At 36.8% G+C, this 19,145-nt stretch overlaps 1 protein-coding gene across 1 annotated transcript in view; it reads left to right on the plus strand.

The window, feature by feature from the left end:
• The window catches only part of LOC129371337 (glypican-5-like), a 46,364-nt gene that overhangs the window by 22,795 nt on the left and 4,424 nt on the right, over positions 1-19,145 (plus strand). Inside the window, exons 8-9 of the mRNA XM_055047900.1 lie at positions 73-193; positions 7,399-7,540. Of these exons, the coding sequence (XP_054903875.1) occupies positions 73-193; positions 7,399-7,540 (263 nt within the window). The remainder of the gene's footprint in view (positions 1-72; positions 194-7,398; positions 7,541-19,145) is intronic.

Consider the following 19,145-nt stretch of genomic DNA (forward strand, 5'->3'; position numbering starts at 1 on the left):
ACAGCTAGACTGTAGCAGGACGACGTGCATGTTTATCTCAAACTGTGTGTGTGTGTGTGTGTGTGTGTGTAGTTATGCAGGTCACGTTGTTGGCAGCACTTTGAAAGCCCAGAAGGAGAATCCAGAGATGTCTATACGCCACACAGATCCTGCCCTCAAGGACGTGAAACAAAGGCTGGAGCTGCTAACGCAGGTAAAACGACACTGACATCAGATTTAACTCGCATATTAAAGCAGAGTTTTGCATTCCCAGCTTTCCACTTCATGATGTAATTATAATATTTGCCGCACAGATGAATCATAGCGTCATGTGAACCCATAAATCGACACACTAATGACTGATTATTTATGCCAGCATTTGAAGGACGAACAGAAAGGAAGAGGAAAACTGACACACACAAAAACACTGGAAAATACAAAAACTGCTTTCTAGTCCAAATATCTTATAGCTTTGGAGTCACAATCAATATTGTGATTGATCATTTGTGGCAGAATCTGAAAGAATAGGATGTAAAAAGCTCAAGAATGAAAAAGTTTCCTGGTTCTTTATACACACAAAATCTTACAAAGTTTTTCTGTCTAGTTTTTTGTGCAAATATCTTTTTACATTGGACATCAGACAAAACTAACTTACAAGTAAGTTTTTAGCAAAATGTAGGAGCTTCTTTTAAGAAAATAATTTATTAATATTGTTTCAGAGAAGGTACTAGTTCATAAATTTTCTTATAAATAAGTTATTTTATTTATAAGAAAATATTTTCCCCGTGTTATGAGTGAAATTATCTGCCAGTACTTTTTTTTTATTATAAAGTATTATTTACTTTAAAAAAAGTTTCCTATATTTTGCTAAAACATTACTTATAAATTAGTTTTGTTTTATTTCCAATGTCTTAAAATATTTGCACTAGAAACTAGACAGAAATATTTAATAAGGTTTTGTGTTTTTGCAGTGTATGAATAAAGAACCTGACATTTTCTTTTTTTTTTTTTTCACGTCCTATTTTTTCAGATTTTGGCATAAATAAGAACTGATTAGTGTGACTCATTGTGACTCCAATGTAATGAGATATTTGGAATAAAAACTACACAAAACAGACGTTTGGTTTTTACAGTGTATTTACGTGTAGATTTTCTTTTTAACCGCTGAACTTAAAATAGTTATCCTAAAAAAGAATAAAATATGTTCACCATTAAGTGGAAGAAGTGAGGAAATCATTTTTTTCTGAGTTAGAAACAGGAAAATGTGCAGAAATGTGAAACCAGATAGTGAAGAGTCAGTAAGGGAAGGAAAAGTGGTGAAACGGCAGAGAAGTGCAGTTAAAACTCAGGAGGAACTGAACCATGAAGTGGTGAAAAAACTCTAATGAATGAGGTTTTCTTTTACAGATGAGTGTTTGGGTGTGTGTGTTGCTTCTCTGTTGGGACCAGAATTACTGTTAATTTAACTCTTTGGGTTACTTCAGGAAGTAATTCTCTATTTTTCTTCAATAGCTTCCTTAAACATTAGAATAGTCTGCTTTGAGTCCTTCTTTTATTTCATGACTTATTCTCTTTTTTATGGACTTCTTGTTTATTGTCTCCAAATAAAGATTTTCTTTCATGTTGAAATAACTGGAAGAGTTAAAATCTGAGATGGACCAAATCGACTCGTCACTGCGTTGATTTAACTCTCCAGAATTATGCTCACTGAATTTGACCAAGTATTTTTACTAGTGTAAATATCTTAGCATTCTTTGAATAAGAAAAAAAAATTACTGAACAGTAAGTTTTCAGCAAGACAAATAAGCTTGTATTTTTAGTCGGTAATTCTCAAATATACATCAGTTCACTGGCAATTTTTTTCATTTATAACAAGACATTTTTAACGGTGTTCAGTGAAAATATCAGCCACAGGAAATAATACTTTTTAAAAATCTATGTTATGACATTTTAACGGCGGATTTGACGTTTGCAACAGCTGAAAAAAAGTGCAGCAGGGGGACACTGATGTGTTAAATTGAGATAGAAATAATAGAAAGCTAACGGAAAGATAAAATCAAATCAAAATAAATAATAAAATAAAATAAACAGTGGGGACACAGCCCATTCAAATTTATCTGCCATGCACTTTTTCATCTATATTAGGGAATTATTTACATAAAACAAGCCTCTATATCTTGCTGAAAAGTTACTTTTAAGTTAGTTTGTCTCACTTCAAGTGCACGAAAATATTTGCACTAGACCATGTGTGGTTAGATTTTGTGTTTTTGCAGTGCTGCCAGTGGAGGCAGGGTGATGCGTTAGGCAATATTCTGCTGGGATCAATATGAAAGTTACTTTGACACAAATCACCAACCGAAGCACCGTTGCAGGCCGTGCTCATCGGCTCATGGAGGCTTTCAACCGCTCTCAGCGCTACAATCTATCCACAAAGCAAATATGGTTCAGGGAAACTTTAAAGGGCACATCGATAAATTTGAGATGTTGTCAAATTTCCCAGATCTCAGTCCAGTTGAGTGTTTGTGATGTGCTGAACAAACAAGTCTGATCAATAGAGGCTCCGCCTCACAACCTGCAGGAGTTGAAGGAGATGCTGCCAGCGTCTCGGTGCCGAAGCAAACCTTCAGGCCTGGAGTCGGATCTGAGCCCCGACATGTCGGCGGCGTCTTGTAACGCTCGGCAGGTCATCATAATGTGACGCCTGATCGGCATGTGGCGAGCTGTCAATCGATGCTTTAGGGGAAATGAATTTCAACCGGCAGAAAACCCCTGAATATCTATCTTCCGCTTTACTTCCTGTTCTGGGGAGTCTTTCTCTTTTTCACATTTTTTGGCAGCTGCATTTGAGGCACAGCAGATCTGCAAACACAGCAGATGCATCGCCTGAAGTGTCTCCAGATCTGCAGAGTCACAAACATAAGCTGCAGTTTTAGATGTTTTAGATATTTTATGCCTAAAAAAACACTTTCAGCCAGAGACTCATTTTGCCAAAGAGCTCCACAGGACGTCATTTCTGCCTGCTGCCATCAGGCTTTAAAAAGCCCAAGTCTGTTTTTAATTACACATTTTTCTGCGCTCATTTATAGGTTATTTATTGATTAATATATAGCATGTGATTGTTATTTATTTGTTCATATCTAGTCATTTTGAACTATTCACCTTTAAGTACATATATATTTTGCAAACTTTGTATTGAAGATGGAGTATTTGTCATCAAATAAGCACTTTCCCCTTGGGGATCAATAAAGTATATCTGATTTTATTCAGATAAAATAAAATCAGCAGATGCATCAAAGAGATTTCAAATGTGGCATTGGTGGCCTTGCTTTTTAAATTTGGTCAACCGCCACAAACAAATTGTAAATTCAAGATGCATTTTGGGTACTGTGCATCTTTCTATTTAAATTAATAAGTGCATTCTTTATTTGAAGTTATTTTATATACAAATATGTTAATTTTATGACAGAAAATACTTTTATACATATATATATTCTAAATTTATTGTAATATAATGGAATCTTTTTTTGGGAAAAACTGAATGCATTGATGTTCTTTAGCAACATGTCGAATTATCGGCATATCGGTGTGTGCAGCACTGCTGATAAATCGATAAATCAATATTGTTGTAATCCTTAGCAATGTTATTGCATTTCATGTTTTTCTGATATATTGCATCTGTGGTGGCAAAAGGTCCAGAATTTCAATTTAATGTTGGCTTACTAGCTAAAATAAACAAATTGAATGACAAAATGTTTGGTTTCATAATATTAGAAAACAAAAGAGAACAAAAACTTTACCAAGGAACAGAAAATGACAATAAAAATGATTTTAAGTTTGGCTTTAAAATTAAAATTAAAGTACATGTTGCCTCTTAGGGAAATATGACAGCAATTAATAACTCCTCACTTTGATTCGCAATATTTATTCATGTCTTGTTGTATTTGGATGCATTTTAAAGTATAAGAAAATATAAGGCAAAGTCACCTTGGATGTTAAGTTTGCCGGGATATATTTGCTGCTATCAGTCATTATAAAGATAACTGTGAGATAAGTAATCTCATCTTTAGTTCCAGGTCGGCTCCGATTCACTTTGTGACTCCTGAATGTCATGCAGATCTTCAACTTAACACATTGAGCTCAATTTCAGAGCAGGAGAATTGATCTGTAAGTTATGAAAGTAATCAGTGTTATTAATATTAGGATTATTTTCACGTTGATCATTTTTAGGACCGCAATTGAAAATGATGGGACGGGGTAGGCCGAGTCTCTTTCCTCTGCTTTTGAAGCTCTTCCTGTTTTCCCTCTCATCTTGTTGCTGGCTCCATTAATCATGCTGCATTTAACACTTGCAACTGCTGAGTCAGCACTCAGGGTGCATGTGTGGTTTGCAGCGGTTTTGCCATAAACACAAAAATGCACGCTGCACACGCACCACATAATCATTTATGTATGAGATTTCCAGGGCTCATTAATTCAATGCAAGTGTTCCTTTTTGTTTTGGAGAATATTTAATCTTATGGACATATTCTTTTGTGAAGCATTATTTCTTTTTTAGTAAAAACAAGAAAATTTCGGGTGTGTTTGTTGTCACAACATGGGTCTGAAAAATCTACTTTACACCTTAAAAAGGTGTTTTCTTAGGGGACATGGAGGATTATTTCTTTCTTTTGTGTTATCTTGCAATTGCTTGGTTTCACCCGACCCGGATGGCGCGCAAAATTCAGATGGGGGTCAGGAAGTGAATTTTTCTGGCTCAAACCGGAGCAAAATGGATCACAGCGAGTTTGGAACTGCCCTAGATAGGCCGGTAGAAACGCGGTATCTGGAAAAAATATGCATATGTTCAGGATACGATCCATATTCTCTCAGTAGAAAAAGATTTACCTGGCGACATAAATAACTATCTGGAGCTCCTCATATTATTCAATATATATATTATGCAATATATGGAAGAAAGCTATCGCTAACAACAAGCTAACCCTCGTTATTTCTATGTGCTTGGATCTCCTGGTGCAACATTATTTAGCTTCTGCAAACACCAAATCTTGCTGGAGTTGTGTGTTAATGTTGAGTCTTACTGCTTTTCTACAATGTAGGTCAAACATTCTCAGCGATCTGCAGAAATCAAATTAAAAACATGGTTCACTTGAATGCTTGTCTTTCCATGTAACTATCCAATAGAATATCTGAAAATGCAATTTAAACGATGCGATTGCAAACTTTGTTAGTTTCCTCACCTTTTCCTGCATTTTTTCAGTGAGTTTTTTTTAAATTAACCAATAAAGTCAGTTTTGATTGTGTCTTTTTTGTGTTGGTGGTCTGAATAATCATAAATCTCCTCCTTACACAAACAGACATGGAGTTAAAGTCAGTTTTTTGCATCAAACAGAGAAAAATTCTAAATTTAAAACTGTCTGCAAAATAGACCAGAGTGTGTCGGCGAACTGCGAGGGAACACAAAAGTTTTGCAAAGTAACGCAAAAGAAAAATGTTTCCCCATGTCCCTTAGGGGCCTCCGTATTATCTGCTCCACTTTTTGTAAACAGGGAATTAAATGTGTACTTTTAATGAGCTTTCATTGTCATTTAGAAGCTTAGTTTTGCATTATCTGATGCTCACTGCCACAGCGGCATATTTTTAAAGGTTGCTATTCGTCTGAAGTACAAGTTAATGCATGCCATTCATTAATTATCATTCCTGTCTGTCATTTGCCGTTTATATACTCCCACAACAAGGACGAGAGATGGCTGGAAATATGAAACAGGAGAAAGAAGCATCTTTGGAATTTTAATCATTTCAGGAACCATGTTTCGATGATTTTTTTCTTTTCTTCCTGTTTCTGGTTTGTATCTTGTGTAATACAGTTTGATAAAAGCTGCTTTATCTACTGGGATTTTATTAGTGCATTCAGTCGTTTACAGCACCAATCAGGATTTGTACCTAAATGCTCAGCCAATGAAGATAAGCCTAATGAATCCCGAGTTAGGATGGGCGAGGGTGACTCATTTAAATATTTTCATTTCACTGTTGTTCCCTTCTGACCTCAAAACCACATTACAGTAAAGCAATTTATTCTTTTATTCAGGAAATAGATGATTTAGAAGGCAAGTAAACACAAATAGTGTTAAAATAGAGATTTAGTTCCGGTAATCACTCACCATATTATTAAAATATATTACTAACCAAACCTTGAGTTTGTAAATGTTTCTGAAACACAAAATAAATTTAAAACGTTTGAATCGCTTGAAAATATCACACTGAGTATCGATAATCGAAATGATTTGTTTCTCTTCCTGAGTTAAATTAAATTGTCAGTAATGTTCCAATTTATTGAAATATTGTCTGTGATGCAACGCTCTATTTATGCCAAAAACAAGAAAATAACAAAAAAATGTTAAGATTTTTCTGCCTGTGTTAATAAAGATCATAAAGTTATAGTGTAATAAATAACTAAATTCTTAGATTAAATTATTTTTTAGGGTTTAGAGAAATTTTGAACTGCAAAATAGATAAATAATTTATTGTTTACATTTTTGTCATCCTTCTTAGTTTTTTGTTTCCTTAAAGCAAAACTGCCTAAATTCTGCCTAATTCTGTTGTATGTAGTGTGAAGTACATAATTCAGAGACTGAGGTCCAGACAAAAGTCAGGGAGCAAAAACAATCTTTCATGCATCTGCAGACGGAGAGCAAAAATCCTCTGCATTAGGCGAAAATCAAAATCTGATCTGACGAACTCAGAGTTGCATAGTTGCTTTATTCTCCTCTCAATCTTCCAAGACCAAACAAACGAAACAAAGAAAAACAGACGGAACAGTTCAACCTTGTGTGCTCATTCGCTATCATGTCTACGGGATGCAAAAACTAAACACTCTGTCTCCATGCAGGGAAGGCCACGGGAAAAACAGAGAGTTCCCAGACTCATCTTGTTCGATTAGTTTGTACAACCTCTCTGCAGCTGCACGAAAAAAACATCTCGACTATGCTACTGTATGATGCTAATAAAAGATTTTCTCTTTAAAGACAAATCTACTTCACAGTAGTCAGAGTTTAAATCATCTAAATTCAGCAAAATGTGATCAAATTCTCTTTTTAGAGATTCTGAGATATTTAAAAAACACAGAGTCCCAGTCTGATGTTTAGTTTAAATGACAGTCATGTTTGTGACTTTAGTGGGTCTGATGGGCAATAAAATACCACTTTAAAGGACATTAGCACAAAACATTAAGCATTGAGGTGTTTTTTTTTTCTTTTTGGAGAATCTCCAGTAAACTTGCTCTCAACACCCAGCTGGAGTTTCAGTCTGTCATTTTGCTCCTCAGCTTACAAACTTTTCAACGCCGAGCCGTTTTATGAAGTGCTAAGCTGGCAGACGCTCTGCAGATTTGTAATGAGATTTATTTAATTTCTACTTTGAAAGGAGCTGCTGGTGGAGCTCGGCTGGGCAAGCAGGAAAAGAGGAAGAGGGGAGGCAGGGGACGGAGGGAGCGCCCCGACAGATGGGAGCGGTGGAGACGATTGTGATGACGAGGACGGCTGTGGAGCATCTGGTGAAGAGAGCGGTGAGTCACATGTGCAGACAAACATACAGACACGCATGTGGGAAGAGAGGAACAAACAATGGCAAACACACACCCACACAGGAACGTGGTGCAAATACATTTCCTGTTCATGCACCACACAGTCTATTCACATATACTTACATAATTATCTCATCAATACACAGACATATGGTTCACTGGCCTGTAGGTTTGAATGTGCTGCAGCTTTTACATATTTTGTGCCAGCAGGGAAAATGCTCAGAGGGTTAGATTCGCTCCCGCTCCTCCACTTCCTCCATCTCGCTTTCTGCAGTTTGTTTCTGTATGAGTTTGGATAAATGATGAACGAACCAGGTCGCCCCAGCGACACAAATGTAAAAATAAACAGTGATTATTCATTTTCTTTTGGTTTATTCATGGTGTGTGAGCGTATACATAAAACATGGATGTCATAGGGAGATCTGGAGATCCAGGGATCCCCTCTGAGCTTTGATGCGATTCCACAAAGGGAGCGCAGCTAAAATCCTGGAATAATTTAAATTGTTGATGAGAAAATTATGCTCTGTATCAATGCTCAAATGTAATTTTTCACTTCTTGAACCCATATTCACATTAAAAATGAAACTGAGAGCAGAGCAGATTCAGACTTTGTATTGGACTAATCAATTAAATTAACTTATTATTGATTAATTCAGCTTTTTGAAGGTATGAGTTAAAGAAACGTGGCTGTTTAGTTCTGTTTAGTGGCTGTTTAGCAGTAAGTGATGCCAGATGATCCTCAGGGTTCCCGGCTCTTTCCCTGCTCCCTCCTGGACCCGAATGAATTATTCCAGATTCTGGACCGTCCTGCATCCCGTGGGTGATGAAGAGGAGGTTACATTTAGAGAAGTCAGGGATAGAGACTGAACTGGGTCCAAAATAAGTGAAATGTCTGAACAAATATAGTAACTCATCTGACCCGAACTCTTCCATTAAAAAGCTAAATCCTGCAGAATTTTCACGTTCTCCAGAAACTGTAACCATTTCTCCAGAGTGATCAATATTTTAGAATAATGTTGTCCAAGAATGATATGCTGTGGTTTTTATAGGGATGCCACAGCAGAAATTGATTATGTGGGAGTTTTTTTATGTCTATCATTTACTTTTTTCATGCTGGCAAATATTTTGGTAGTCAAGAAACCGAGTGGAAACTCTGCAGATGAGATGGATAAAGTCAGTGAAGAGGAATGCTGTCCTTTCTGTTATAAATAAAACTCAAATTAAGTCAGTATAATGAAAATAGAACTAACATAAGTTCAAAACCAAAGCCCTAAAAAGGCATGAGATTACCAGAATGTTGCTCATTAAAAATTGCTGCAGTTTTAATAACCCTTCAGGGAAATCAACAAGTAACATTTTCAGAAAAGCAAATTCAAAGTTTGTGCGCTTTGATCCAGCAAAGCCAGCAGAGACAAAATGCATCGCTGTGGAGTTCAGAGGGGCCACATGAAAAGCGGGCCAGATTTGGCCCTCGGGCCTCGAGTTTGACACCTATGCCCAAATTGTTTGCAAAAAGAGCATAACTTCCACTTCCAGGGCGATAAAGTGAAAGTTTCGTCATGTTACTCAAACTTCTGCAATCACTAAATGCAGTTGAATTTCTATTAATTTTCTGAATTATCTGGACAGAGGTGAAGTCAGTGGTTTGTTACTGGAGTGTTTGGACAAAACCTTTCATGTTGCTTCTTTATCCTAACAGCATTGCTTGTTTATGTTTTCTGCGTTTTCGGAAGAGGCGGCACAACTGAACAGAACCGAAGTTTGATGGTCTGAGAACAAATGGTGTTTCTGCTGCACCACCTAATTACCTGTGACAACCCGGCGGTGTCCTTTCTGCTCCCTAAGGCAGCGTGTAACCGGGTCAAAGGTCAGCGGTGCATTCATCTTTCCTGCGATGTCCTTGTTGCCAGTGAATATCTTGTTGTGGAGTGGAGTAAACCTCGAGTGAAGCTCATTCCAGTGGTTTGCAGTGGCTGGGATGCGACTCAAGCAAAGCAAGAGGACGTTTCTTTAGTGAGCCGGGGGAAAAATGCTGAATGTGTTTTCAGATTTTATTTTCAACATGACTATCTGTGCTGCCTTATTTATGTCTTAGTAACATGTTTGAACTATGTGAGTTCATAAGTTTGTGGTTTAGAGTATTTCTGTGCCCATAAGGAGTTGATGTGAATGTATTAAATTATTTTACTGCTTGGATAGAAAAGTACAGCCTCTAAAATAGAGAACAGCCTATTCTACTCTATTTTACTAAATAGAGCAAAATATTAGTTGGCTTTTTAAATTTTTTTTGTGCTATTCTTAGTGAATGTTGCATTTAATTTATTTAAAAAGTTGTGTTTTAGAGTTGAAACCAGATTCATTCCAGGCTTCATTGTTTCGTTGTATTGTTATAATCACACAGTTCATGTTGCACATTGTGAAAATATGCTTTGCATCAGAATAATTCTCTTTTACTATAAATTCTGTTTAAAGCAGCTGTAAATGAACTCATCTGGGTTTAAATGCTTGTTTTGCGACTGTGCATCGTTTAGCGGCTCTTACATTGAGGCATTTGTTGCTACATTTGTCAGACTCTCCACTGACCTTGTTGTGTCACGTCGGTGGAAACTCATTCCTCTTGCAGAGATGGATCTGGTTCATTGGTTATTTGCAGGGGGAAATGATTTACCGAGCTTGTGTCTGCATATTAGGATCACGTCTCTTGAACTCTTGTCAGTTCTTGAAGATAGAATCACAGTAAAGAGTGACGGAGAGGAATTTTCTCTATTTCTCCCTCCTGGTTGGCTATTTGCATATAAACAAGCTCCTTATGCACTGAAACCAAAGTGGTGACATGAGCTCCACTGGACCACACAAATCACACTGATAAGCTTGGACATGCTGCTTATTTTATTTACTTGGGTGGTTTATGTTTTTGCAGCACATTAAATCATGAGCTCCATGTTAATTTTAGAGAAAAAATGCCATGAAATGAATAATAATTTACATGCAAACTTAAAAAATGTAAAAATCTTAAAAACGCAAACATCTATCTTGCCAAAATGTGTGAAGTTTTACTTTTTGAGTGAGGTAAACAAAACTCTACCTGCATAAGAAACAATGGAAATAAAACCCACAGATTGCTGATTGTGCGTTTGTGTGCAACTTTAGTTCTGATTGTATTTTTGTAGTGCTGACGCTGCACTTTTTGAGTGCTACCCATCGAGTGTTATAGATTCTTGCCTTCACACTAGATTTGGATCACATCAAAAATCAGAAAACTGAAGTATCTTTGCAGGTTCTTGGCAAAATCTAGTGGAGCACAGTGGACGACCAATTATATGTGATAAAAACAAATACATCAAAACTTTTCAAGCATGCCTAAACCGGACAAATTTTGAGCCCGCAGCCACATGCAAATACTTAAAACCTCCTGGAAAAAATCCTGCAACTGCCCCAAATATGTCTTAATATGCACTGACATTCACAGTGGAATCAACATATCAGCCAAAGTCTGATATATTTAATAATATTTAATATTTCAGCTTCCAAAGCTGCATTTTCTTTTGAATATTTTAGATAAACTCTACAAAGAAATTTATAGTTTTTCCCCCATCCTTTTTGCACAGAAAAAATCTCAATAAGAACAATTTGAGATTTTTCTAATTAGTACAAATTAGGGAGCATATCTAGGTAAATACTGTTTAAAGGTAAGAATATTTTTAAAAATTAGATGATTTAAATCTTGAAAATGTTTTGCTTTGGGATTTGGGGGCCATGAAGACTTACATCGTCTTGTGATCCTGGTTATTTATCTGCTGATAACATATATTGATAATTTTGTGAGCAAATATGTTTATCAGTTTTTTTTCCAAGAACTCATCAAGATTAAACGTATTGATTTCTACTTTTCAAGCCATCTCTCTGCAGCTCTTCCACGTCCAAACATGTCAATAATGTAAATGCGATGCTGCGTTTTTGCCTCCTCTCTTCTTTCTCCACAGTTTTTCTTCGTAACAAATGAAATCCTTAGACAGCGTAATCACCAAGGGCCGCCCGGGCTCTGCAACCATGGTTGCCAGGTGGTCCAACTTCCCATGGGTCCGTTCATGACGGCAAGAGAGAGAGACAGAGAGGGAGAGAAAGAGAAAGAAAGACTGGCAAAGATGGAGAAAGGGATGAAACGAGGCTTTATTGACCAAGAAAGAAGTGGATTTTCTTTTTTAGTAAACCATCCATCCATCCATCCATCCATCCATCCATCCATCCATCCATCCATCCATCCATCCATCCATCCATCCATCCATCCATCATCCATCCATCCATCCATCCATCCATCCATCCATCCATCCATCCATCCCATCATCCATCCATCCATCCATCCATCCATCCATCCATCCATCCATCCATCCATCCATCCATCCATCCATCCATCCATCCATCCATCCATCCATCCATGTTAAATTAACATTTCAGTTTGAATGATCTGAGCTGTAAAATAATGTTTTCTTTGGAAAACAAAAACCTTAACAGACATGGAATACAAACCGTGTTTTACCGGTAAAACGCTCCTTTTCTGCTTCATTTGATTCGTTGGCAGTGGATATTTTTTGCCCAGTTCGGCGCTAATGACATATAAACGCCTCACAAACTGCGATACGATCAGCCATGAAATACCAGCCTACCACTGCGCAGGTTACAGAAATAGATTGTGGCATTTAGCAGTCATGAGCAACTGTAGGTATAAAGGAATATTATCCAGTCATAAACATGTAAAGGGAGGTCAAAGGTCCTCGTTCTCGAAGTTGTTTTTCCAATTCGCCTTTTGGTTGAGATCATCCTGCAATCACTGATGATGTTACTACAGTTTCAGTATATTTTCCATGCCACTGCAAGGCTAGTGAAGTTGTTTTCTGTTCGAACCTCTAAGACATGCAGTACAAAAATCTCTTTAAGCTTTAAGATTTTTTATGAGTTCCAGTCAAACTTTTTTATTTATTTTTGTGCTGTAAACCCAACGAGTTTCTGCTAAGATAAGGCTTTTACCAATCTCTAAAAAACAAACCACTGCCTTCCAATTTTCTGATGACAAGTTCATTTCAACAAACTCAGGAGAACTTACCACTTTTTTTTGTTAAATAAATAATATTAATTTACAATAGCGTTAATTCAATACTCTGTTATGAAAAATGTAATTAATATCTGTAGGCTCGGTTGAAATTTCTCTTTTTATAATTGTTTTTCTCTTTTTTTTGGTACAGTAATGTACTTTCAATACTAACCCTGGATGGTTCAAATAAATAAACACAATAAGAAAAAAATAAAGGGCAAACCTGAAGAGAAATAGGAGGTAACAGGCCGCAGGAGGAAAGAAAATCAATCATAAATGACATGCTAAATGTGCATGAGTTCAGCATGAGGCTGCGGCTAATAAGCGGTGGAGTTAAATGGTAGATCCTCAGGGAAGATGCTGCTCATTAAAGTAATAAATATTCACTTTCCTCTTACTCATCAGAAGAGAACAGCGATTGTCTGTTTTGCTCCACACACCCGCAGAGATAAAAGCGGTGAACTTTACATGATGTGTTTCACGCTGCAGAATACGCCTCCTGTCAGCCGCGCCGCCTGCGCCGGCCTGACTTACACGCCATTGTTCTGCACACCTGAGTGAGTTTGTTCCAGCAGACCTCCTTAGACATCATCAGTTTATTAGCAGCCCTCACTGCTGGAAGCTGTTATTCAGCCTCTTGACCTTTTCAGAAAGCACGCTGCCCTTGCTTTGTCTGGCTACAACCCGGCTGGGTTTGTTGTACGGCCTTCAAAGAGCGACGCGACTCTGGTCTTTTCATCCACCTCTGATCAATCTGAGTCCCTCGCAGGCTTTAAGCCTAAGACTTCATCTCTTTTTTTTTTCTTTTAGAGGTTTTATGATTCAACTGGAGGCGGCGATTAACCTCCAAGAATGCGACCTTGGGAAAACAGAGCAAAACAAAGCAGCACAAGGTGCTATTTATTTGAAAAGTGACCCTGCGATGCTGTGCTTCAGTGCTAAAAAGAGAAATAAAGTTATTAAATCTCCGTATGTCGTCTCAAGTCTTGCGGATTATTTCAGTGCACATTTTAAAAGTTATCGATGGGACTGGAAATTCTGGATTCCTAGAAATAATCTTGTGACTAGGAAAAACGTTACAAGGATTTACATTTCCCTGAACTGAAAAATACTCTGCAAAAGCAGAAAATCCTAATTTAGTTTCTAGTGCAGATAGTTAGTTGTTAGAAGTAAAACAAACTAACTTAAAAGTAACATTAAGAGAATTGTTTCAAGTAAATAATCCCTCAATATTGATGACACTTGGGTAAATGTTGTGTCATATATCAGGGGTGTGAAACTAATTTTTGTTTTTGGCCAAATCAAAATGAAATCTCTCTTTTTTGTGATTTTTTAAAAAAGTATTTGAGATGACAGCTTTGATTTTTCTATGCATGAACTCCATCCTTACATTTCTACTTCACGTTAGAAGCATATTAAACCTCTAGATGTCATTTTCATAACATCCAGCTTGTCAAAGTAAAGCCGAAGACATTTGTTAAACTCCGTAAGCAGTATGTTTTATATTTGTAGTTGTTTTGGAGATGTTTAAGGTCATCTCTTAATCATTTTGTGCATGAAGCCCTTTTTGCATTAGTCATAGGCTCTTGCACAGCATGAAATTGATAATAGCAAATTTCCCACTGGAGAGTCGAGAGTCTCTTTTATGAATTTGTTCTTTAGAGGCTCATCATAAACTAATGAGAGAAGTCATTACTCAAAACTGATTTTGAAGTCCAAATATATTTCTTTTCCACAAATCACCTGCTACGTTGTTGTGACATTGAGATTTGTCTTAGTCTCGGGCATATTTGTAAGAAAGTTAGTAAAACTCAAAGGATGCTTCATTTGTCACCTGTTTGGAGACAATATTTCTGCTTCTGTTGTAATCACTTTGGGGTGGAGAGCCAGCAGCAGCACAGTTTCATTCTGAAACACATACTGGTTATTTTCTGACTTGTTTCTGCAGATCTGGTTTTCCTTTACATCATTTTCACATGTTAAGACTTTTTGTCACAGCTCCATTTTAAACATTTTAATTATTTGCTCTTACTTTAGAAATCTAAGACGTTGTTCTTTTTCTTTATGCTGTTTCTGAGCTGCTGACGTTTTTGGACCATATTTGAAAAATCGGTAAGAGAAATTGGTGTCTGTCATCATTTACACATAGAAAAGGACATAAAGTGCTCATTAAAATAAAGCTTTCTAAGCTTTATTTATAGTAAATATTACAGGTATATAAATCAATAATTTTTTCCTCTGAATGAATATATTTTATATAAATATTTGTTTTAAAGCAGTAACATTAATGTAAGGCCTTTACAAGAATGGCTACAAATGTACATTTATTAGTTTGTCTGCAGCTCATTTGGTTGAGATATCTTCATAATTCTTACATTTATCTCTGATATTGCCACCAACTACTTATCACAGCTCTTTTAATAACATTTAACATCTGCAAGAAGGCTACTTATTTAGTTTGGGATTTAGTCACATAACCCATTTTTACTTTGAATTGTATTAAATATTTTGACTCTAAGATGTACAAAGCATTGCTTTGCATGCGTGTGAAGGTGTGTGTGAGAGAGTCAGACAAATAGAGAGAGAGAGAGAGGGAGAGAGAGAGAGTGAGAGAGAGAGAGAGAGAGAGAGTGAGAGCGCCGCCTCCCTGGAGAACTGAGGCTGAAGTAATGAAATGCTCATTACTGATTCAGCTGGGGATACATTTACACACCTACACACACCCACACATCAGCCCAGACTGTTCAAGGTCACCTACCAACATGTGTGTGTGTGTGTGTGTGTGTGTGTGTGTGTGTGTGTGTGTGTGTGTTGAGAGGCTGAAGCATTTGTCCTAACTAGAGCCTAAAATGACAGTCGTATACAGTGCACCTCAGTTAATGTCAGACACCTTTATTAATGATATTTTGTGACTTATACACACACACACACACACACACACACACACACACACACACACACACACACACACACACACACACACACACACACACACAAACACACACACACACACACACACACACACTGCGCATGCATACATTTTCACCTTTGCTGTCACTTTGTTGTATAAACTGACTTATTGGATCTTATCTGTGAGAAATCCTCACTTGTTTCAGCTAATTTAACACAATTATGCAAATATTAAGCTTTTGTTAGATGGATGCATTTGTGGATAATTTTATTGATGATGTTTGCATAGAAACTACAACCAACATGACAAAAGTAGATTTTGTTTATAAAAAACAGCTTTTGTTGGCTCTTGGCTTTGTTTTCTCGTTTTTAATCAAATTATGACGTCATTGTTTGAAACGCTAATAACTAAAACATTTACCTGGTTGAATCCTTGTCCACATGTTTGATACGTCAAATTTTTGTTTCCCGTTTTCATCTTCATGAACACAAGAAAACACCTAAAACATCATTCAGTAATGAATAGGAGTTTTTATATTTAAGATATTGATTTTTTGTTAAGATGTAACATATTTATGTTAAATGTTTGGGTTTGATATTAAAATCTGTATCGGTCCAGATAATTAAAAGTAATGATTGTAGATTGTATATTGTGACAATGAGCCTGATCCATCAGGGCAGATCTACTCAGTCTAATTCTATGCTTTATGCTGTATTATTTATTTTACATTACCTTTAGAGTTCCTAATTGCGCTTTCTAAACCATTTGAAAGGAGTTTTGTTGCAGTTTATTTCTTACTTGTTTGACCAATCAGCCTTTTGTTTTTGTCAGTTTTGGTTTTTATTTATTTGACCTTGTATGCCTAATTGCACCGACTGAACTGAATTAAAACTGCATTAATTTTACATGTTTCCAAGCTTGGAAAGCTTTTTGTTTTTACGTTATAAAATAAATTTGCAATTCAGTACATTGATGTAAGAAAAGTTTTAGCTAAATTAATCAGTTTTTCTGTATTGGATCGATATTGGCCGATATTAAACCTCAGATATCTGTATCGGTATCAGAAGTGAGAAAGTGGATCGGTGTCTTAATTAAAAATAAAACAGACCTTTTTTTCCAGGTACATCCAGAACAAGTCATTATACCGACAAGTTGAAAGTAGTTGTTTTGTATTGATATACGTTTAAAGCGCTTTGGTAGTTAATATGTGTGGCGGTGAGTGCATCGGCAGGGGGCAGGGCATGAGCAAGAGAAGCAGCAATCTAGTAAACATTTGGCAGCCAGTTTATGTCCTCTGGGTCACCACAGCTATGATTTATGATCCTCCTCCTCCTGAGTTAAACTGTCGCTGCCACCCATGAATGAACACTTTGCTCCAAATCCTGCTCAATTTTCATGTTATTATTTTCTATAAGTATTTGAGTTACAGTCCACTCTGGAAGCAGACATATATATATCTATATATCTTCTTGGAGAATGGAGAGTGATGGATCACCGTCTGTTTGCTTTTTCTAGCTGCTCCTTCAAAATCCCCGCAGAAAGCGGTTACCGTTCGTGTCAGTCCTTGTAAAGTGTCAGCTCAGCTCCTGTGGGGATGCAAACCCTGCATGAGTGGAGCGGCGGTGCTGCTCACGTTCTGCATGACATGAACAATGCTGAAACCTTTGTGTTATCTGTTACAGCCCTGACCTGGATATAAGCTGCCCGGCACTTCAGTTCTCTGACAGGGTCCTTCAAATGTCACTCCTGAGTTCTTATTATTGCTCTCACTTCAACAGATGCTCACACCTTCACATGTGATTCATTGCAGTAAAGGTTATAGCACCTCATGAATGGATTCAGTGACATTCTTCATCACCTGCCTCCACTTTCCTTGTCTATGTGTGCATATTTTTAGTCTATATGCTGTAGGTCATCTATTCTGCTTTGTTGCTTAAAAATAAACCTCCCAATTTTAATGTTAGAGAACGGTTAAAAAAACAAAACATTATTTATCTGATATTCAAATTTAAAAAAACTACTTTCTTCTGTTTGCATGAAATTTTTCTCTGCTTATTTTTTGTTTTGTGTTCATTAATGAACATTTGTCATGGGGAAGTGCAGCTGCTATGCGCTTCATATCAACCCATTTGAATCAAAGATTTTACCAGATACCTGCAGGAAACAATCCAGGCTTTCTCCAGACATGAGCTGGAGAAAAGGGGCACACATCTCCATATTGCACCAATTATCAACTCTCTGGTACCTGCAAGACCAAAGCACATTTAAAACTGATGAGAACAATGAAGACAAAGTGAAAGCAGCTACACATGGGCTTTGTCATAATTTTTAGGAATACATTTTAGTAAAAATCTTGAACCTGGACCTCTCATCCAACATCAGTGTCTGACCTTTCAAATGCACTTTTGGAAGAATGATCAAAAATCAACCATTGTGGGAAGCATTAGTAATAGAGTAATACCTGCTTTTTTTTTTTTTTTTTTCCAATTCTCTAATTGGAAATTTGTTTGATTCAAAAGTTGCATTTTTGACTTTTGGAAATTTTCTGAGTTCAGAACTGAATGTTTTTATCGCCAAAATTTCCTCAAAAAAAAAAAAAGAAAACTCAGAAAGTTTACTTAAATCTCAGTCATTTTCTAGAAAAAAACTAGGAAATCTTTAAAAAGTTAAATATTTGTCGACTTCTGAGGTTAATCTAAAGATTTCAGATTTTTTTATAGTAGATTTTTTTGACTTTTTTTATTTCTCGAAACTTTCTTAGATTCATCTAAGAATTTTTGAGTTTTGGCCGAAATGTACCCTTCCAGCTTTTTTTCTCAGAGAGAGACCTGTTATGCCATCATAATTTTGGTATCATTACATATTATAAGACATAATATTTGCCAGAGTCACTGTAAATATGTAAGCCCCCTCCCTCATTCCTTTGCAACTAAAACTGACTCTTTGTCCATTGTGCAGCGATACAATGTGTATTGTTACAGACAGAATCAGGTTTCCACCCGAGCAGGTGTGTGCACGCCTGTGTATGTCACCGAGATATTAGGAAGAAAGAAGCAGCCTGCTGTGTGAGTGTATTTTGGACAGCGCAGGTGAACGCAGGAATGTCGCTGAGTGGGTGTGTGTTGAGCTCTCTTTTCCAGCAGCACCGTTGTTTTCGCTCCCGCTGTAATCAAGCCATTTACCTGAGTTTCTCCCAGAAGGGACATGGATCACTGCCAACACACACATCCAGCTTAAAAAAAGTAGCTGCTTCACTTTAGCTGCATACCAGGTAAATGAAGCAACATTCTGAACATCTGTGTGTGTGTTTTGTGTATCTAATGTGAGAGGCTGCGTTCTATCAGCCTGTGGGTGTTTGGGGTGAAATCCATAAATCCTTCATGTTTTAGCGGCAACAAAACAACTTTCAGTTGTGCAAGATATTTTTTGTGCAATCAGAAGACTAGAAACAGAAATAGAAAACATTTTCACAAATCAGGATTTGTTTTTTACAGCAGCAGATGTTCTTTACTTGATTTGTTTTAGCTCCATATAAGATAGCGCCACAGACTCTGCAGAGATGAAGATACATGGCGGTAATTATCTTG

The sequence above is a fragment of the Poeciliopsis prolifica genome, unplaced genomic scaffold (assembly GCF_027474105.1).
Source record: "Poeciliopsis prolifica strain line A6 unplaced genomic scaffold, Auburn_PproV2 SCAFFOLD002, whole genome shotgun sequence".
NCBI lineage: Eukaryota > Metazoa > Chordata > Actinopteri > Cyprinodontiformes > Poeciliidae > Poeciliopsis > Poeciliopsis prolifica.